Consider the following 23,152-nt stretch of genomic DNA (forward strand, 5'->3'; position numbering starts at 1 on the left):
TCTACTACAAAGCAATAGTAACAAAAACGGCATGGTATTGGTACCAAAATACAAAGGTATATCAATGGTACAGAATAGAGGACACGGACACAAACCCAAATAAATACAATTTTCTCATACTAGACAAAGGTGCCAAAAATATGCAATGGAGAAAAGATAGCCTCTTCAACAAATGGTGCTGGGAGAATTGGAAATCCATCTGCAACAGAATGAAACTAAACCCATATCTCTCACCATGCACGAAACTAAACTCAAAATGGATTAAGGACCTCGGAATCAAACCAGAGACCCTGCAGATTATAGAAGAAAAAGTAGGTCCAGATCTTCAACATGTCGGCTTAGGACCAGACTTGTCAACAGGACTCCCATAGCACAAGAAGTTAAAGCAAGAATCAATAACTGGGATAGATTCAAACTAAAAAGCTTTCTCTCAGCAAAGGAAACTATCAGCAATGCGAAAAAAGAGCTACAGAGTGGGAGAAAATCTTTGCCAATCATACTTCAGATAGAGCACTAATCTGCAGAATCTATAAAGAACTCAAAAAACTCTACACCAAGAATACAAATAAGCCAATCAACAAATGGTCTAAGGAAATGAATAGACACTTCCCAGAAGAAGATGTACAAGCAATCAACAAACATATGGAAAAATGTTCAACATCTCTAGTAATAAGAGAAATGCAAATCAAAACCACCCTAAGATTCCATCTCACCCCAATTAGAATGGTGATTATCAAGAATGCAAGCAACAACAGGTGTTGGCGAGGATGTGGGGAAAAAGGTACACTCATACATTGCTGGTGGGGCTGCAAATTAGTGCAGCCACTCTGGAAAGCAGTGTGGAGATTCCCTTAGAAAACTTGGAATGGAACCACCATTTGACCCAGCTATCCCACTTCTTGGCCTATACCCAAAGAACTTAAAATCTGCATACTACAGAGATACAGCCACATCAAAGTTCATAGCTGCTCAATTCACAATTGCCAGACTGTGGAACCAACCTAGATGTCCTTCAGTTGATGAATGGATAAAGAAACTGTGGTATATATATACAACGGAATATTACTCAGCCATAAAGAATGATAAAATTATGGCATTTGCAGGCAAATGGATGAAATTGGAGAATATCATGCTAAGTGAGATAAGCCAATCTCAAAAAGCCAAAGGACGAATGATATCGCTAATCAGTGGATGATGACACATAATGGGGGGAGGGAAGGGTTAGTGTTAGGGTTAGAGTTAGGGTTAGGGAGGGGGGCAAGAATGAAGGAAGGAAAGACTGTATAGAGGGAAAAGAGGGGGGGGGGGGGTGGAGGGAAGGGAAAAAATAACAGAATGAATCAAACAACATTACTCTATGTAAATTTATGATTACACAAATGGTATGCCTTTATTCCATGTACAGAGAAACAACATGTATCCCATTTGTTTACAATAAAAAAAAAAAAGAAAAAGTAAAATTGATTTAGTCTGGAGCACCATGAACAAGCTTACCAAAATTGATCAAAATAATTTTTCAAATGAATTTCATCTCAGGAATTTTAAGTTCATACTGCATTAAGCATTTGAGGATTGATTTTACAAGAGCAAGGGTGGACTAAAAATATTGTTTTTCTTTTTAAAATATTATAATACGCTTCTAAACTGTTTGAAAATCATTTGTTTTCCCCCAAATACGAAATAGCTTCCTATACAAATCATGGACACTGCCTTCATTTTACATATTCTTTTTTTCATATGAACAATATATTAAACGGTATTCAAGATATTTGAAATCATTTTGATTTTTTTTCTCTAAGATTTGTGATTTTTTTTAAGAAATGTTTTTCACATTTAGGATTTTATTAAGAAGCCTTAAAAATGGGGAAATAATTTTTAGTCATATGTTCATTTATTTCTAAGATGTAACTTCTAAAATATGTATGCATTACTGCACTCAATTTTGTTTTTTTCTTAAACCAAAAACATCCTTTAAACTGTGGCAGACACACATTGCATTGTGATCTAAAGCTTGGCTGGGAAGTGAAACTTTGATTCATACTGGGAGGGGATTCGTGGAGATTAATAACTATTTGTATTAGGTGAGGAGGCAGATAGGAGGCCAAATCCTGAGAACAGCAGAAACTAGGGAGGGAATGGGAGGTAGATGGTGTGGATAAAGGTCAAAGAAACCCCCAATGAGCCCAAACAGAAAACTGGCAGACACCTGGTAGCTGCTGCCCTCCTACTGCCTTGGTATAGGTAGTTATGCTCTCCATGGCTGCTTTGGGAGACATGGACACCAAGAACTTCTGGCTTTGTATAGGTAGCACTCCCAGAAAAACCCTTTGGCCATTATAGAAACTGTATATCTTCTAACTCCTTAACTATAATTATCCTTCTGCCTTTTTCAGAAAAAAAATGTACTTTTTTTTTTAATTTCACAAAATACTACCAAAATTTTTTCTTACCAAATGTTCACTTTAAACTATCTGAAAATCTCCTTACCATACATGTATCACTGGTCCTCAACAGTTCCATGGGGGATATTTTGTTTTTCTATTTTTATACAGGGCTTGTGATCTAACCCAGGGCCTCATGCATGCTAAGCAAGTGCTCTAGTACTAAACCAACCCCACTCTCACAATTGCCAAGGGACATGTGACAATATCTGGAGACATTTCTGGCTTGTCGCAGCTGGTGTGGTGGGTGGTGCTACTGGTATCTAGTTGGTAGAGGTTGGGGATGCTCAACTTCCTAAAACATGCAAAATAGCACCTGTAAGAAAGAATTATCCAGACCAAATGTCAACAGCAGTCACAGTTGAGGAACTCTGACATGCATCATATGGATGCACAGTTTGGACCCAATCCACTGTTCTGAACTTGTGGCTTTCTTTTACTATATCTAATGCCAAAACAAAAGTGCTCATAATTAAATATTTATGTAGAGTTTTTATTATTCCTTTCATTAAATTTTTAGAAATTGAATTACTGAGACAAAAATAATTACATTTTTAAAAAACTTCTGACACAATAGTCAAATGGTCATGTCCACCAACAGGGCACGAGAGTATTCTTTTAAGCACACTTTCAAAACTACTATTAACTTCTATAATCTTTGAGAAACTGATAAAATGAATATACCCTATCAGCTAACTTAGTGAAAGTAATAAAATATTTGAGCATCAGGTTCTCATTGGTTCTTCTAAGGATCTGTTCATCCATAGTTAAATCTGGCATTGAAAGAGGATTGGTTCCTTAGAGGCCATGATTTCAGCAATCACTCCCTGAACCACAGAGATATGATGAAGCTCATTCATCATAACACTCTACTAATAGTGTTGCCAGAGGGTTGTCTCTTAGAAAACACCTTACATTTCGAATTTAGGGGCCAAAGATAAGGTTTTTAATATTCAGGTCTTCTTTGGTTACCCCCATACTTAGTAAAGACATGATGCAGGGGAGGAAAGCCACCACTTGTCATTAGAATTATTGTGGCCTACTCAAAGACTGTAGGGCACATGCTTTCACAGTAAGGTTAATGATTTAAAGCATTTATGCCTCCATTCAAACTGACTGTATTGTGTGAGGGAACCTCCCCTAGAATCTACTGACTGGCTTTAGCTTGGGAAATACCGCTGTGGGGTTAAGAAGCAGATTGCCAGAAAAAACAATACTCTGGCTAAGATAATAAAGCCATGCCTCTAATGGACACCAGATGAAGACATACAAACCTGTTAATATCTTTATAAGCAAATTATCCATTTCAAATGAAAGATAATTGACTTAAATGGAAGACAGTGACTCACCCACCAGGGTGAATAAGACAAAGACACTGTGGAATTCTATTCTATAGAAAAACATGATCAAACTTTTTGCTAATGATGTGTATAAGTTTCTTTCAGTAAACATCAAGGTTTATATAATTTTTCAAAGTTTTAAGATGCCTGGATTCTCTCTAACGCTATAAATCCTGGAACCATTTTCAGTTGGCAAGCAGTTTAGGCAGTTTAATCACAGTATTTTATGATTTGGATTTCAGCACATCTGTGTTCAAACATCACAACTTCAGCCGTTTGCTAAATCTTGAATACATGCAAAAGTTCCTAAATGTAAGCATCAGTGGATTTTTAAAAATTTATAATATAGGGAAATTTTTAAAGGACTTGTTTCATAGGGTTGGGATAAAGATTAAATTGGATCATGTGGGAAAGGCATTCTATTTGTCTAGTATTTAGCACTCAAAACTGTTCTTTACTGTTTATTTTTTTTAACTGACCTATCACTGGAAACTGGAAAAAAGTCCAAGAAAAAGAGTTCTACAGCCAGATAAGTTCAGATTCTATGTTGTGCTATGCAGTCCAAACCATGCCAAATTAATTTAATTGTAACACCAGGTATAGAACGTTTAGAATGGGAAATTCAATCTATTTCATATTCAAAATGAGACAGTCTCATTCATTCTTTCCCTCCCTCACTCCCCCCCACCTCTCTCTCCAAATTTATAGACCCATTCATCTCCTAGATACCCTTTCAAAATGCTATGCCAGCTTTCTTCTAAGATCTGCAGGATTTCTACAGACTAAATATCTTCCATGAATAACAAGCAGGTTTTGGTATAACTCCCCTCTCTTATCCCTGCCATAATCTGTTGCTTTTTACAAAGAAAGGAAGTTTTTACGTACCAATTGATCACAAATCAGCCTCTGATTCCCCAGGGCACGGATTATCATTGACCAAGATGCAAATATGTTTGTAGATGCTTCGTTATTATTGATTCTTCAAAGCCTACATCGAAATACTAGCACCAAAATTTGAAAGGGGACAAAAGAAGAATATGTCTTAACCTCCATTTATTTTAATTTACATTTTAATGTATGGCATAGTTGAAATAAACTGGAAGTACACCCAAGTGTCAGAAGAAACAGTGTTTCTCTTTTATTGTGTAATATGTATGTGTGTGTGTGTGTGTGTGTGTGTGTGTGTGTGTGTATCATTATCACAAGCAAGGAAAGCAATTGCTTCCAAGAAGAACACGAGAGTACCCACTACAACACTGGGAAACAACATATTTTGAAACAATATATTCTTCAGTTTTCATATGGATGCAACTGAATTTCTCCATCTAAGAAATAAATCAATACAGCTATTTAGGTTTACTATTTACAACTAATGGATTCTAGTGGGTCTATCAACATATAGCACCTAAATATAAAAACAATAAAGTTTGGGCAAAGAGATAGAAAATATGTTAAGAAAAAGCGTGCATTATACTCTGGGTCAATCCCAAGCACTTCCCCCACAAAATAATAATAATAAAGACTGAGCATCCCTTATCCAAAATACAAAGAAACAAAAGTATTTTGTTGAAATTCAGTTTTTTTCAGACTTTGGAATATTTGCAGATACATAATGGGATATCCTAGAGAAGGGACCCAAGTCCAAACATTAAATTCATGTTTCACATATACCTTATAAACACAGTGTGAAAGTGATTTTATACAATACTTTTGGTGAACTTGCCTTTTGTCACTTGAGATCAGGTGTGCAATTTTCCATTTGTGGCATCAGTTTGGCACTAAAAACTTGTTTTGACTTTTGAGGATTTTGGATATTCATTGGGGGTGGTCAATACGTATTAATCATAGTAAATAAAATAATAGCTAATATTTATTAAGTTCTTAGAATGTGCTAAGCATAGTCCTAAATATTTTATGTACCTTAACCAACTGAGTCCTTGATTGGTCTTAACATGTTTCAAACAATAAATTTTTTCTTTTTTCTTTTTCTTAAAAATTAAGAATATATCTTAATGGAATAATTGTTCAAGTAAAAAATGAACTCACACGTTCTTATCTGAGAAAAATGTTAGCCACAAATATAAATAACTTTAAGAAATCAACTGTGTCTTGAAGAAGAATGATTTTCTTTTGGAAAAGAAAAGTTAATTTTCTCCATCCTCAAAATGAAATGTCACAGAGCATAGTGGCACATTCCTACAATCCCATCTACTTGGAAGACTGAGGAAGGAGGATCAAAAGCATGAGGGCAGCGGAGCATGGAGGTGCATGCCTGTAATCCCAGAGGCTTAGGAGGCCACGGCAGGAGGTTCATGAGTTCAAAGACAGCCTCAGCAAAAGCAAAGCACTAAGTAACTTAGGGAGTTGGTGTCTCTAAATAAAACACAAAAATACAAAATAGGACTGGGGATGTGGCTCAGTGTTAGAGTGCCCCTGAGTTCAATCCCTGGTACACCACTTCCCCCAGAAAATGCTTGAGGCCAGCTTGGGTGACTTATCTTATCAAGACCCTGTTTCAAAATTTTAAAGTTGCTGTGATATATTCATATATGTATCTAGGAAAGTTAGGTACTTTTGTAATTTTATCAAAGTGAATCCTAATGTTAGGTATAACTAAAAAGAATTCATTAAAAAATTTAAAAAATTAAAATTTAATACAAGTGTAAGGATAAAAAATTTAAAACTGATTAAGTATGCATCTGGCATGTATGAGACCTGGGTTCAATCCCCAGTACACACAACTCACAAAAATAAAATTAAAATGAAATGTCAATTTTGAGTCCTGGGCCCTTCTCAACTAAAGCAAAGGGATCTGTCTTTATTCAACAGAATATAATTCTGAAAACAATTCTAGTTCTTTGTCAGTGTCAATCTTATTTTACTTTCACTGCTTCATCAGTCTTTTTTTTAAATCTAAATTTGAAAATAGGCAAGCAATGTATGGATACGCAAATAAATTGAGTACAAATTAATTTTAAAAAATAATTTTGAACCTATAACACTATATGTTGAACTTAACATTTCTTAGATGTTTAAAGAACCTGATAATTTAATGTTCACAAAATAGTGATACAGAATAATCTTTGTACTTGATTTATCCAATATACAACAGCATGAGTTTATATTATTTATATTAAGAGTTTATATTATTATATTACTTTTTAAATTGACAATAAAATAATGAATCCTATGCTGAAAAAAATTTTAAAGAACTCAAGCCATCATATATGCAAGTAACTTTGTATTTAATGTGCAATATAATAATAAATACAAATATTTTGCACCATGACCAAGAAGAAGAATTCATTTCATAATAGCTGGGTTAGTTTAACATCCAAAAAAATGGAATCACTATAACACAGAACACCAAATAGAATAAAAGACAAGCCACATGATAATTTGACAGACAAAGAAGGCATTTGCTGAAACCAAAATAACATTTCATGATCAAAGCAATTAACAAACTAGTGATAGTAGGGAATTTTCTTCCTAAAAAATAAGCAGCTCCAAAGATTCTACAGCTGGTATCATACTAAGAGACTGTAAGATTGCCTTCTAAAATCAGATACATAATGAATTTGTTTTCTCCACTGTACTAGAAGTACCAGCCAGGTATTCAAGCAAGAAAGAGAATAAGAGGCATCTATATTGGGAAAATAGAATCTATATACTCTACTTGATGAATTTGTTTATGGAAAATTCCTAAGAATCTCTAAAATTATAAATGAAATGGAAGCATTACAACGGGTAACTACAGAAATTCAAAGGATCATTATGGGTTATTTGGAAAAACTATATGCTAATGATTTAGACACTCAAGAAGGAATGACCAAATTTATGGACACATATAGTATACAAAATTTAATCAAGAGGATATAAGAAACCTGACCAGACCAATAACGAGTTATAAGATTGAATCAGTAGTATCTCCGATGATCACAGATGCAAAAATCCTCAACAAAATATTAGCAAATCAAACTCAATAGCACACTGAAAAGATCATATACCATGATTGAGTGGTTTTCATTTCAGGTATGCAAGGATGGCTCACTATACAAAAATCAATAAATATAATACATCACATAAATATAATGAAGGAAAAAATCATATGGTCATCTCAATAAATGCAGAAAAATACACTTATTAAAATCCAATGATTCATGCCAAAAGTCCTAAGCAAATTAGGTATAAAAGGATGATACTACAACATAATAATGGCTACATATTACAAATCTACAGTCAATATCATACTGAATGGAAAGAAGCCCAGTATTTTCCCTAAAAAAATACTCTTATTCAATATAGTACTAGAAATTTTAGAGTAATTAGGCAAAATGAAGAAACAAAAGACATGCAAATAGGAAAGAAGGAGTCAAATCATTCCTGTTTCAGATGATCTGGTTCTATACATACAAAAACAGAAAGACTCCACCAAAAAACTATTAGGACCTTTACAATGAAAATTGTAGAACACTAAAAAATTAATTCAAAGAAGACACTGAAAAGTAAAAATACTTCCCATGTTCATGAATTGGAAGAGTTACTATTATCAAAATGATTCTTCAGAGAACAAGACAAAACAATCCAAAAATTCACATGGAAGCACAAAAGGCACCACATATCCAAAGCAATCTTGAGGAAGATGGGGAAAAATAAAAAGCAAAGTTAGAGGCAATATGATACCTAATTTTGAGAGTCATGGATAAAAAACAGCATGGTATTGGTATAAAAATAAATACATAGGCCAATGGAAAAGAATAAAAGACCAGGAATAAACCTACACAACTAAGGATAAGTGATTCTAGACAAAGGTGCCAAAAGCATACATTAGAGAAAAGACAGTTTTTTAAACATATGGTGCTGGGAAACTGGATATCCACATGCAGAAAATTAAAACTTTGCCTCTATTTCTCACCCTGTATAACAATCAAAATGCATCAAAGATCTTAATGTTAAAATCCAAAATGCTAAAACTATTAGAGGAAAACATACAGGAAATCTTCAAGACAATGGAATAGGCAGTAAATTTCTGAACAGGACTCCAAAGTAAAGGAAACGAAAACAAAACCTGACAAATGGGATTATATATAATTAAAATATTTCTGCACAGCAAAGGAAACAGCAAAGTGAAGATACAACCTACAGAATGGGAGAAAATATTTGCCATTTATTCATCTGACAGAGTGTTATATCAAGAACATAGAAAAATAAAATATTTTAAAAACAATAACAAAGAGTATAATTTTTTAAATAAGCAAATTATCTGAATACAACATGCTTTTGAGAAGAAGAAATAAAAATGGCCAATAAATATATGAAGGAATACTCAATATCATTAGCCATCAGAAAATGTAAGTCAAGTTACAATGAGATGCCGTCTCACCTCAATTAGAATGGCTATTATCAAAATGATGAAAAATAACAAATATTGGTGAGGATATGGAGAAAATGGAACCCTTATATACAGATAGTAGGAATGTAAATTAGTATAGCTACTATGGAAAAATGCATGGAGGTCCCTCAAAAAACTAAAAATAGTACTACCATATGGTCAAGCTGTCCCAACCTGTCCCATTTCTGGGAATATATCTGAATAAAATGAAATGAGCATACAAAAACAATAATGCATGTCTATGTTTATTGAGGCATTATTTAAAATAAGATGTGGAATCAGCTTAGGTGCCTATCAACAGATAAATGGATAAAGAAAATATGGTGTATTTCTACACAACGGAGAATTGTTCATCCATAAAAAATGAAAATCTGTCCTTTTCAGCAAAATGGACAGAATTAGAGAACATCATCATGTTAAAGGAAATAAGCTAGATATAGAAAGAAAAGTATCACAAGTACTCTCTCACAATTGTGAAAATTTGGGAACAATAATAACAACCAAAAATGACCTGAAAGTTGAAGGCATTACTAGGAACTAGAAAGTGTGTGGTGGGAAGGGGTGTGGAGGATAGATGATGGGTTGGATGGACATGACCAATGCACAGTTTATAAATGTACAGAAATATCACAGTGAAAACCATTAATTTGTGAAATTAACATGTTTAAAAAACTCAATAATAAAAAAGAAAATGCTGAAGAATCCACATAAAAATTTTAGAATAAGCAAGTTCAACAGATCTCAGGATATGAGATAATATAACAAAAAATTAATTTCTATAAACTAGCAATGAACAATTCAAAAATAAAATAAAGAAAGTAATTCCATTTACAATAGAGTCAGAATAAAATAGGATAAGTTTTATAGAAGAATTATAATAGTTGTATACTCTCTGAAAACTACACATTTTAAATTATAAGATGTCAATGAAAGGTAAATCATACTATGTTCCTGGATCACAAAACCTAATACTGTTAAAATGGTGATTTTTTTTCTCACCTAAAGCAATCTACACATTCAACAAAACTCCTATAAACAATTCAGTTGATTTGGGGAGGACTAAATTGACAAGCTAATTCTCAAGCTCATTCAAAAATATAAGGGACTCAGAAAAGCCAAGACAATATTAGAAAAAAAGAAGAATGTTGAAAGATTCACAGGTTCTAACAAAGTTACAGTAATCAAAACAGTGTGGTACCAGCAGGATAGAGGGTCCAGAATGAAACCTTTCTATTTATGGTAAACTGATTTTCAACAAGGGTACCAAGGCAATTCAATGGGGGAGAAAAAAAAAAAAAAAAAAAAAAAACAGAACAAATAGTTCTCAAATAACTGAATATTCATGGACAATAAGAATGAAGTTGCACAACTACCTTATACTATACCCAAATTAATTCAAAACAGCTCCTAGACCTACATCTAAGAATGGAAACTATAAAACTCTTAGGAGAAAACATAGGATAAACCTTTGAGATCTTGGATTAGGCAAAGCCTTCTTAGACACAGCATCAAATGGTTATGAGTAACAGAAGAAATAATAGAAAAAAAGAAAGAAAGAAGAAGAATGGAGAAAGGATCTGTATAAAAATTTCTCCCTAAAAGAAATAAAAGTAGCCAAAAACTGTATGGAAAAATGTTCAACATCGTCATTAGTCATTATATAATCCAAACCACAAACAGATACAACTTCAAAACCCTAAGATGGTCATGATAAAAAAAGGACATAAGTGTTATTAAGAATATGCAGAAATTGGACCCTTTATATTCTGCTCTTTGGAATGGTGCAGTCAATTTGAAAAACAATTTCACCATTCTTCAAAATGCTAAACAGTGTTACCACATGACCCAGCAATTCCACACATTTTTCACAATTGCCAAAAGATGGAAACAACTTCAATGCTCCTCAACTTATGAATGATTTGATAAAATGTGTTATATCCATATAATGGCTTTAAAAAGGCATAAAGTACCCGTCACAGTGGCGCACACCTGTAATCCCAGTGGCTTAGGGGACTGAGGCAGGAGGATCTCACGTTCAAAGCCAGCCTCAACAATTTAGCAAGGCCCAAAGAACAGTTGAGACCCTGTCTCTAAATAAAATACAAAAATAAAAGAGATGAAGATGTGGTTCAATGGTTAGTGCACCTGGGTTCATTCCCCAGTTTAAAAAAAAAAAAAAAAAGGCATAAAGTATTGATATATGCAGCAATGTGAATGATCCTTGAAACATTATCCTAAGAGAAAGAAGCTGCAAAGGAGCATATGTTATGTGATTTAATTTGAATGCAATATAAGTAGACAGGATATAGATTAAAGGTTGCTGAGGGTTAGAGGCAGGAGAATAAAGATTGACTAATTTAGGGAGAGGGGGTGGAAATTTTTTAAATTGATTATGGTAATGATTATACAACTCCATGAACATACAAACACAACCACTTAATTGTATACTTTAAGTGGGTATATTGGATGATATGCAAATTGCCTCACTAAAATTCTAATGGTTTGTAAGACATACATATATATGTATGTACATATATACATATACATATGCGTGTATATATACATATGCATATATATACACATACATGTATGTATATATATATATATATATATATATATGAACCACCAGATAATAATAGAAATGCCCATAGATTAAGAGCTCATAAATATCTTTAAAAAATGATGAAACAGATAAAATACTTCTTCTGTTTTTCCCACTAGGATTACTGAATCAAACCAAAATATATTTTTAGTGTTCATACCAAATTCAAGAATTATCTCTGTTTGTTAGAAGTGGTTTTAAGCCAGAGAGCTGCTGATTCTGCACAGCCATCTCCACATTTCAAGCTGATCCTGCATCTTATTGTGACTACGTTAAAATTGATTTTATGACCAACTACATACTTGTATGAGAACAGCTACTATTAAAAAAATGTTGTAATGCCTACTCATAAACCTATATGAGTCCAAACAGGAGGCTTTACAGTGAAATAAATAAGATTCAGCAATTCTGCATCCATTTGGAAAGCGTAGTTTGAGATATGAACTACTTAAGCTCCATTGGAATTTGAATATAATGAGCACCAAAATTTCAAAATAATTGATTATTTAGAAATCTTTATAGAAAATCTCATAAAATATTACCTGTAAAGCTTTCCATTTTAAGATCAAACTAATGATTTAATCCTTAAATTCTTTATCTGCATGTTTTCCCCATAAACTTGGAGATACAAGGAAAAATAACTACCAAAGGGCTATCATCAAAATCATTTAAAGCATACAGTTCTTCGGTACAGAAACTGTTTTTCAATTCTGTGCCTCCTAACAACAGTTCACAAAGCCAATTAAGTATTAGCACAGGGATTCTCCAAAGGAGGGACCATAAACACCTTTTCTACAGCCATGGGAGGCTGGCTCCTAAGGAATGTATAAAACAGCAACAAACAATATGTTTCAGAAAAGTACTGATAGAAGGATAAGCATTTAGTCTTTCCGTCTTTGCTGAACAGAATGACTGCAATCCAGTGGATGGATGAAAGGGGCTACACTTCTGGAGCTCTGACATTAGCCAGCGGTCAGATAATATAAGATGGAATTTAGGTTATAAACTTGGGAAGCCCTAGGCAAACTTAGTCACAGCCTTTGCACCTGCACCCAGTGCAGCAACAACATCTGCTTTGTTGACAGATTCACTCTTAAGAAACAGGTGAAGATGTATGTCATCTGTGCACTTAGCACTTAGTAGGGGCACAGTTTTACCAGCTCTTATTTTTCTAACTCCTTGTAAGCAGTAAATCAGAGGCCATGAACATTTGTTAGTATCAGAAGATCCCAGGGCACTTTTCCAAGCCTGAGGCTATTACTCTGAGGATTTGGCTGAGTTCCAACTCAGGTAATTATATTCTGCTTCCTAAATTTGCCCTGCTGTTTCAATTAGGTACAGCCTTGTTCGTTTTCCTGCCTTTTCAGGGAAAATAAAAAGGGGGGAAGAAATTTTTCTCAAACCTCCCAGTCTTGCTGACACAGACAAAAAGGCAAATGTGACACACTACAAAAGTAATGGCTGCGTTAGCAATGAATAGGGTGACTGCTATATGTTAACGTGCATGCTGTAGCAAGCTTCAGAGCCCCAAATAAAGATATCAAAGAGAGCAAACACCTTTGGATGAAATTAGACAAATGCATGATGATAACCTCATCAGATAACAGCCATGCAGACCTTGTAACTACAGTAGAGAATGATCTAATGATCTAATGACCTATTCAAGTCTGTGCACTTAAAAAAAAAAAAAAAAAAAAAAGCTGAGACATTCTTACAAGCATCTATATTTCTAATATTGTAGACATAACCATTCTCTGATGATCTGGATAGAAGCCATCAGCAGAAAGCCATAAAATGGATGAACTAGCCAGCTTCTCTCAATGCCAGGGAGTCTAAAAATAAAGCAGGCGGTCATCACTCAGATGGCCAAAAATTTAAAGTCTGACAATATGAATTTTGGGCAAGAATATAGGTGAAATAAAACTTCCATGCACTGCTGGTGGGGATATAAACTGATCTAGACACTTTTCATAGCAATTTGGCAGCATCTAATAAAATTAAAAATGTGTCTCTCCTATATTCCAGAGACTGGGCTTCTAATAATATATCTACCACACTGAGGCTCTCAAAGTTGCATCAGGACACCCAACCACAGATGTTCCCTGCAACAATGTGTTTAACAGAAAAAAACAGGGGTCAGGGGAGACACTGAATGTTCAAAAAAGAACAAAATATAGTATATTTCTGTGACGGAGTACCATGGATTGATCTAAAAAAGAAATGTAATACTAAATAGAAGGGGAAAAAAACAGAGTGTACAGTCAGCCCTCCATATCTGCAGGTTCTACATCTGTGGATTCAACCAACTATGTATAGAAAATACTCTAAAAAATAAATGTATCTGTACCAAACACATACAAATGTCATACAAATTCTAGTCATCATCCCCTAAACTATACAACTATCTACAAAGTATTTATATTATACTAGGAATTACAAGTAATCTAAGGATGATTTAAAGCATATGGGAAGATGAATATAGGTTATACTCAAACACTATACCATTTCTTTAGGCATCAACAGATTTTGGTATCCGCAGGGGGAGCCTGAAACTAATGCCCAGTGGATATCAAGGGATAACAGTACAGAAAAATTTGTAAAGTTGGCTATCATTCATTAGATGCACAGAAGACAAGGCTGACAAGTTTACTGTGTATAAATACTTAGTGATTATGGGAAATACATCACACACACACACACACACACAGTGTTTGACTGCCCAGCAGGATATGTTTCTTAGTAAAAGTCAAAGTCTGGCTCCTATGAGAAAGTAGAAAAGCCACAGTCTGTTTTCCTGATCATGCTATTTGCGAGAACAACCTGACAATCACACTCTGGGCCTTGCACTTAAGGCCAAAGATACCAAGGTCCAGAGCAATGGAGGACTTCCAGTTATTGGAAGCAATGGTCGCCTTCCAAGGATAAAAGACAGAAGTGGTAGAAGTTCCTCTGCCACTGCAGTGCCTGTGGTCTTCCTAAAGAGTCTCAAGTTTGGGGCCTGCTAACTACGTTAGCCAGGGACACTACAGGGATTCTATTTGCCACCTAATTCCCATTTGAGGAAAAGTTTTGTTTGTTTGTTTGTTTGTTTCTGTTTTTTTTGTCTTGTTTTGTTTTGTTTTTTGCTTAAGGAAAGAAAGAAACTATATAGATAGAAAGAAGCAGTGACCAGTTCATCACCATAGCGGTGCTGGGGAGGTAGGAGAAGTGAGGCCGGCAATCTGTACTACTGTATATGAAGAAATAGTTGTTCATATCAGGATTTTTAAAAAGCGTGTGTGTGTGTGTGTGTGTGTGTGTGTCACCCATTATACTTTATTATTATTCTTTTTCTTTTGAGGAACTAGGGATTGAACTCAGGAGTGTTCTACCACTGAGCTACATCAACTGCCTTTTTTTTTTTCCAGACAGGAGCTTACTAAGTTGCTCAGGCCACCTTACAATCCTCCTACAGACTCCTGGGTTGCTGAGATTATAGGCATGGACTACTACTCAGCAATGAAAAGGAACTGGCTAGGCCTCACTTGTTATACTTTTTTAAATCACAAATTTGAAAATGATGAGAAACAAGCCACTTTTGGGGTCCCCAGGTGACTTAGGCAGGTTTCTTATACAGTTAAGTTGAGGGCTGTATTTTTTGAAATCATATGACAAAAACAAGAAAAAGTGGCTGAAACATACTTGACTTAGGAATTAAATGCACCAATTCTTACCACTTAATCCTATGCCAATACTGAAAAGGGAAATCCAAGGATCATGGCAACAAATAAGCAGATATTCTACCAGGATGTTCAAGCATGTGAAAGCATTCCTTTATACCCCAACTCTGATTTTCATTTTAAAAGATATGTAGAGACATACAAGCCATGACATTTATTCATGAAATACATGTTTTTGGACTTTTGGACTGACAAAATCTGGAGACATGTCAATGAACTCTCTTAGCAGGATACCGTCTCCCTAGGTTTTAGCTCCTTGTCTAAAACCATAACACAAATATGCCCCTGTGATGTACCCCAACATTTAATATTAGAGGCAACTTACTACATGGATGTCCTAACACCTTCACTTCATCAATAGCAAGGTAGCCTTGATGTCCAGAGGTTATCACTTCAAAAACCACCTGTAAATTAAGAAAGATCTGAGTTATTCACTTATTTTGTCATAGTTTTTATAAGAAATCTTCTATAGATAAGACACATTGTTTAAGTCTTTTGTTCATTTACGTTGCCAGTACATACAATGGAATGAGTACCTAACATCTGTCAGTTGATGTTTCAGGTTTGAGACTACAAAGATAAATACAACCTCAACCCCATCTTCAGGAAGGCTAAAGAGTAATAGGTGGGGCAGACAGCAACCTGTAGCAAGGACTCACCTGGTTTGGGGAGGGGGGTACCTTGATTTAGAAAAGGTATTTGGGAAAGGGAAACAGTCATTTTCAAAGGGCTAGACATACAGTGGGGAGCAAAACATCAAAGTCTTTGAGAACTTAAATTCTATAGAATAAATTAAATTCTTAAATTCTAGAGAAGCAAATGATCAAATAAAAATAATACTAGGTAGGCAAGATCACACAAACCCATAATCCCAGAAATATGGGAAGTGGAAGCAGGAGGATTGCATGTTTGAGAATAGCCTGGGCAATTTAGCAAAATCCTGTCTCAAGAAAAAGAAAAAACCAACAAAAAAAATATATATGCACTGTTAATGTAGCTAAATTATAAGATGGCCTGGATTCAATCCCTTGTTCCAAAATATAAATAAATATATACTGTATTTTAGCTGGGCATTGTGGAATATGACTATAATCCTAACAGTGAGGAAGGCTGAAGCAGAAGAATCATAAGTTCAAGGCCAGTCTGGCTAAGTCAGTAAGACTGTCTCAGAACAAAAAATAAAAAGAACTGGGGCTGTATCTCAGTGGGAGGGCAAAGCAGGAATCAATTTCTAGCATTGTACACACACACACACACACACACACACACACATATACTATACTTTAAAGCATAAACACATTCAGATTGTTTTCTAAAGGCAAGGTAGAGGCAAGGTTAAAATTTAGATTGTTTTAGGTAGTATTTTTGGAGGTGAATGTCTGACCAAACTGAACCATGTGGGGTCCCAGTTTTTATACAACTGGGGAAAAAAAGGTAAAAAGTACAATAGGTGTTATAAAAGAAAAATACTGGGTATACTAAAGGGCTTCCTATGAGACAGTGGCATTTACAATGATAGTCTGAGGATGAGAATGAAATATAGTGTACAGCAGATCATACCCATTCCAGGACATAGCATGGCCATGGCCATGAGGAGAAAAACTGGATGTATACCTACAGAGAGGTCAACTGTGGCCAGGATGCAGAAGGTAGATTTTGCTTGTGGGGCAGAAACACCAGGAAGATATGCAATTAACAATACAGAGAAGAGGCCATGCTACTCAAAATTCAGAAGGCAAAGGCAAGAATTAAGAGAAATATGATACAAAATTGCCACCGTAGTGAAATCAAGAAGGCTTCAACAACTAACTCTCTGATCATGGGAGAAGACAGATAAGAAGAAAAGCACCATGTGCCCTGAGGTTCTAAGAATGAATGACTTCTGAGATAATGAAGCCACTTCAGGGAAATTGAGGCTAAAGGAGAAGGAAGAAACGATAAAAGGGCTATTAATTTTCTAAAGCTGAATGTCTATAGGTGTAAGTTATCAGTCCATTGTTTAAAAGATCCACTTGAATATTAATTTAAATGTCACTCACATAGAAGGAAACTGTAACACCAGGAGAACCATGATTTATGACTCATAAAGACCATAAGTCTTAAAGCACAACCCAACAGCTTCATTCTTAAGAGATTTATCCCAGAGAGTAAAAACTTTCATTCATATAAAAACTTGCATGCAAATGTCTATAAGAGTTTTATTCTTAACAAGCAAACACTGAAAACAGCCCACATGTCCTTCAACTGATGAATGATTAAACAGACTTGTGGTACAGCCATACCATAGACTACTACTCAGCAATGAAAAGGAACTGGCTATTGATATATCCAACAACTTGGATGTATCTCCAGAGAATTATGCTGAGTGAAAAAAAGAGGTACTCCCAACAGATGGCATACTACGAAATTTTATCTACTGAACATTTTCTATAATCAATAATTTAGGAATAAAGGACAGAAAAATGACTGTCAAGAGCTAGGGATGGAGAGAAAAGGGGCAGGAGGAAGATAGCTGTACTTATAAAAAGACAACCTGAATGATCCATGTTAAAAATGTTGAGTTTTGCCAGGCACGATGGTGCCTGCCTATAGTCACAGCAACTTGGGAGGCTAAGGCAGAAGAATTGCAAGTTCAAAGTCAGTCTCAGCAACTTAGCAAGATCCTGACTCAAAATTGAAAAAATAAAAAGGGCTAGGGATGTGGGGATGGTGCTCAGTGGTAAAGTGTCCCTGGGTTCAATCCCTAACACCAAAAATAATAAATAAATAAATCTTAAGTTTCTTTACTGTGGTGGTGGATACACAAACCTACAAGAATTATAAAATTGTATAGGACTAAATACATACACACACACACACACACACACACACACAAACACCCTGCACAAGTACTTCTGCAGAAACTGAATTATACCATTGCCATTATCTTGGTTGTGATATTATACGATAATTTAGCAAAATGTTACCTTTTAGGGACCAGGCAACATGACACAGGAACATCTCTATTATTTTTCACTACTGGATATAGCTCCACTCTTATGTTTACTTTCATTTAAAAATTCAGTTTTACTAAGCACATGTGTTACATGCCCAGTACAAATATCACTTTATTTATTAGTTTAGGAAAAAATTCATCAAGGATTTCATATTCCAAAACATTAGAGCTTTAGATACAATGTTATTGTCCAAAAAGTGCAATGAGTCTATTGTAGATAATAATCTTAAAATTTAATCCATGTGATTCCAAATGTCATGTTTGCACATACATATTGCCTGAACAAAAGCTCTGACCCTAGGACACTTTATGTTATACAGAACTGGAGGAAGCAATTGTCAGAGCAGTCCCAAATGGAAATAGTCAGGGAGGATGGGGCTTCTAAGAACACAAGAACAGGAAGTCATCTCAGACTCCCCTGTTAGTCTAGACAATACTGTGTACTATGATGCTACCACAATAAAATACAAAACATGAAGGGGAGAAAAGAGGCACCACAGAAGAACAGACGTGAAGTTAAACTTTGTCCTGTTTATAAGTTTAATACATATTTCACTGATGATAAAAGAGATAGGAAGACGTGTATGGACATCATCACAATGGGATCATGCTAATTTATTTCTCCTACAGTGTATTCATGGACAATTGAAGGGGAAAAAAAAGATGAGAGCAGGGATAGGAGGAAGCATTCTAGTGGCTCTCAGAGTGGAATAGCAAGAGTAGGCTCTGCAGGGTCCAGCAACCTGCTCTAGTATAATGGCAGCCACAGGGACAGCCAGTGGTAGGCTGCTGATGCCACTGGCAGCAGCTACCCAAGAGCACTGTCACTTTGGTCATAAAAATGTATTCTGAAAGTCGAACTCAGAAATGATCATTAGACCTTATGTTGTCATTCCATCCATCCTCCCCTTCTCCCCTCCCTGCCACTGGCTCATTCATTCATTCGTCCATCCATTCATTCATTCATTCATTCACTAACTCGACCACTCAACTCAATGCTCTCCTGAGCATCCTCTCACTTCCAGAAATGTGATAAGCACGTGGAATATATCAGGAACAGAACAGATAAAGGACCATTTTCTCATTAAAGTGGTCCTTCTTCTTACAAATTGCATTGTACTTTATCATCTACATGGGCTAAAGTTTCTAGAGAAAGCAAAATTATCCTTATTCTTCAAAGGGATGCATTAACTTTAGACTCTAGTGTACATACAAAACATGTTCATGTGAATTCATTTTGTAACCTGATCTGTGTGTATGAATTTATTCATAATATTTTGTTTAAACCAACTCAAAACCATGGTCCTACCAAAGAATGAACAGGAAGGAAGCAAAGACATTAGAGACTTAGAAAAGTCCCCTTAATGTCTGTGCATCTGTTTTTTCATCCATCTTATAAAAGAACGGTGGCCCTCAGACATTTTATGCTAAAAAATAGTGAGTCATTTAGTTTAAATATGTATACAGAGTATGTATGTTTTACATACTCTGTAGGATCCAAAATATTAGACACTTTCATAAAATGTGAGCTTGAATTGGAGAAAATAAGGAAACCAATGAAAGAATGGAACAAGATAATAATGACCAAATGACAGATTCAAACCAGGAGGTACAGAGCAGTACCCCACCTCCACACTCCTTCTCAACGAACACTCCAGAAAGCTTGAGACACAGCCAGCACTACCTTCAGTACCACCCTCAATCTGCCAGTGTGAGCCCACAGATGTCTGTTTCTGAAGAGAAGCGGCTGTTTCTCTTCAGCCCTACTACACAAGGAGCACAGGAGTGCTCAACAACAAAACAATGGACTCCAAATTCCCACCACAAATGTCATGAGGTCACAATGAAACAATGAAGCATCCAGATATTTCTGCAACTTCACTTGCTCCAGTGACTTTTCTAACTAGAACACCAAGACACAAAGAAAGATAGCATCAGACTATAAACAGGCCCACCCCTTTCAGTTCACTGGAAACTTCTGAAAGTAAACGTTCAATGCTGATTTATCTAAAGCTAACTTCAGAGACAATAAGGGTTGATTTTATGTGTATATATCTGCACACACACTGAGTTTATACATAATATATACAGAATTCTTTATATCACATATTTAGGTGTTTTACATAAGACAGTGACTAAATTACAAGCACAAAGCAATAAATTCAATGTTTCTTAAAAAAACTAAAGCATGTTTTTAAAAAGAGCATTTTCCAGCTCTTAGTAAGGGATTTATGTTAAAGAATTTATTAGTACAAATTTTATTAGTCACTTCATCAAAGTTATAATACACTATATAACTGTTTCAATACATACCACGATTATAAAGTAAGTTTGATTTGTACTGAAAAAAATTGTTATTTTAAAATACATATGATTAAATAAAGATCCTATACTTAGAGGTTACACAGCAGTCTTATATTGACTAACTTATAAAACGTCTGACTCGAGAGAGTAGCTTTGTGCTTGTAACAGTGAAGGGGGTCAAAATATACAGCTTGAAAGATGAGTCCCATCTAAACGAGGTTTCTTAGAAACAGATTTGGGAATCCCATAAAAGGTGGGATTGTCATGAACTCTAGATATCTGACAAGTTTTTACATTCTGTACTCCTCTCTAGCCAGTGCCCTCACCAGGAAAGCTTCAAAAGACAAGGAATATTTTTGTCTCTTTCTGTCAAATAATGGACTGCCCCACTGAAAGTGGAAGTACTGCTCTACTGAGGTCAAATAAGTGTATGCAGAGCCCGGGGGGAGTCACAGGAGTATCTGAAAGCACAAGCATCCAGGTCCAAAAAAGATTGAGGTCAGAAGAAGCAATAACGAGGAGGCCAATAGTACCACTGCACAAGGAAATCAGAAGGGTGCAAGAAATTGATCTGGGGATGTTCTGTGTTTGTGTGTTTATCAGGCGCAACAGAATATTTTAAAATCTTCCACAGAAGTAACCCTTGAATTTCTTCAGGGAGCCACATCAAGTCTTTAAAACAGAAAAAAGTGATTCGGTCATTCAAAATACTTTGATTTTCTTGTGTATATACTTCTGGACCCCAGGTATCATTTGTATATTTTATCTAGTTTTCCCCAGTGAAACAATATGAGGTGGGGCATAAAATCCCTTTCAGGAATGAGAAGGCTGACTCAGAAAGGTTAAATAATTTTTCTGAGGTCACACAAGTAGTTACAGAGTTGGAATATAATCCTGGATCTATTTTATCTCCATCTCTGGACTCTTTTTTATGTTACTGAACTGCCTTAGGTAGCAAGAGTGAGACTATAATAGAAAACATATCCCACATTCCCACACATGCATAAGAACGTGCATACTCACACACACACACATACATAAAATATACAACCACTTAAACATCCCAAGGCTATATGTATGTGCCTGAAAAATATATATATATATATATAAACATATATATATAAAATAAAGACACTTGTAAAACAAACAATTGTGTATACCTACATGTATGTTCTTTAATGCATGGATACATGTGCTCTAAAAGTTTTACTTTCAGATTTAAGTAAAGGATATAGCAGTCATCTCTTTGAGAAGTATATTGGAAGAAAAAGTTGTAGACAAAGGTTTAACCACATAAATTTTAGAATAAGGGCTGTCAAACTACTGCCCATGGGCCAAATCTGTCCTACCACCTGTTTTCTATTGCTCCCAAGCTAAGGATAGTTTGTGTAGTTTTCAATGGTAGGAAAAAATAAAAAGAATAATATTTCGCGATACATGAACAATATGAAATTCAAATCTCCATGTCCATGAATAAACTTTTGTTGGAAGATGGCCATGCTCATTCATGTAGACTTTGGCTCCGGCTGTTTTCAAACAAGAGCAGAGCTGACTAGTTGCCACAGAGACCGTCTGGCCCGTAAAGCCTGAAATATTTACTACGCACCCTCCTGTTTGTGAAGACACTTTCCTGCTTGGCTCTCTAACACACTGTCATTACTCTGGTTTACAAGGAAGCACATGTCCAAAACAATACTTTGTCACAGCCAAATACAATATGGCTGGCACTCCATGTGGACGCCTTCTACTCCAATAATGGCAGGAAGAACACTCGTCCCTGGTTTTACTGGCTTTCAGTTCTGTGATCTGTATGGTATTTTAAATGCCCAATTAGTCTTGTAATATCATTACCAATTTTTTAAAATAACAGATAATTACCACATACCAAAACAAAACCACAGAGTAATTGCTTTAGACACCAAAATACTATAAAAATAAAACAAAATAAAACCCAACTCATTTAGAAGTCAAATCTATCCAAAGGAAAAAAAAAATGAAGCACTGAGAATTTGAAACAGTTTAATATTGAAACCTAAACATCAGATCTCGTTTTATACTATATTCACTAGAATTAGTTAGATTTGGACTGAATGTTTTGCTTGTTTGATTTGATTTTTTTTTTTTTAATTATTTTAGAAAAACACCTTTGTCCTCTAGCCCAACCAAGATAGTTGACAATTTGAACTGCTGTGAATAACAGAATCACAGAGCCATGCTGATCTGGAATAATTTTGTCACAATACAGTATTTAATTTTACATTACTCCTTTTAAAAAAATTGCTTAAAATACAGTCAATCCTCATTATTCATGTATTCCATATTTGTGATTTGCCTAAAATGTATTTGTAACCCCCATTTC

General features: G+C 35.1%; 1 protein-coding gene across 1 annotated transcript in view; it reads right to left on the reverse strand.

Moving 5' to 3' along the window:
• Positions 1-23,152, reverse strand: part of PTPRM (protein tyrosine phosphatase receptor type M) — an 849,607-nt gene that overhangs the window by 536,019 nt on the left and 290,436 nt on the right. The window contains 1 exon segment of the mRNA XM_079108449.1: positions 15,820-15,898. Coding sequence (XP_078964575.1) covers positions 15,820-15,898 — 79 coding nt within the window.

This window comes from Sciurus vulgaris (assembly GCF_902686455.1).
Source record: "Sciurus vulgaris genome assembly, chromosome: 13".
Classification (NCBI taxonomy): Eukaryota; Metazoa; Chordata; class Mammalia; order Rodentia; family Sciuridae; genus Sciurus; species Sciurus vulgaris.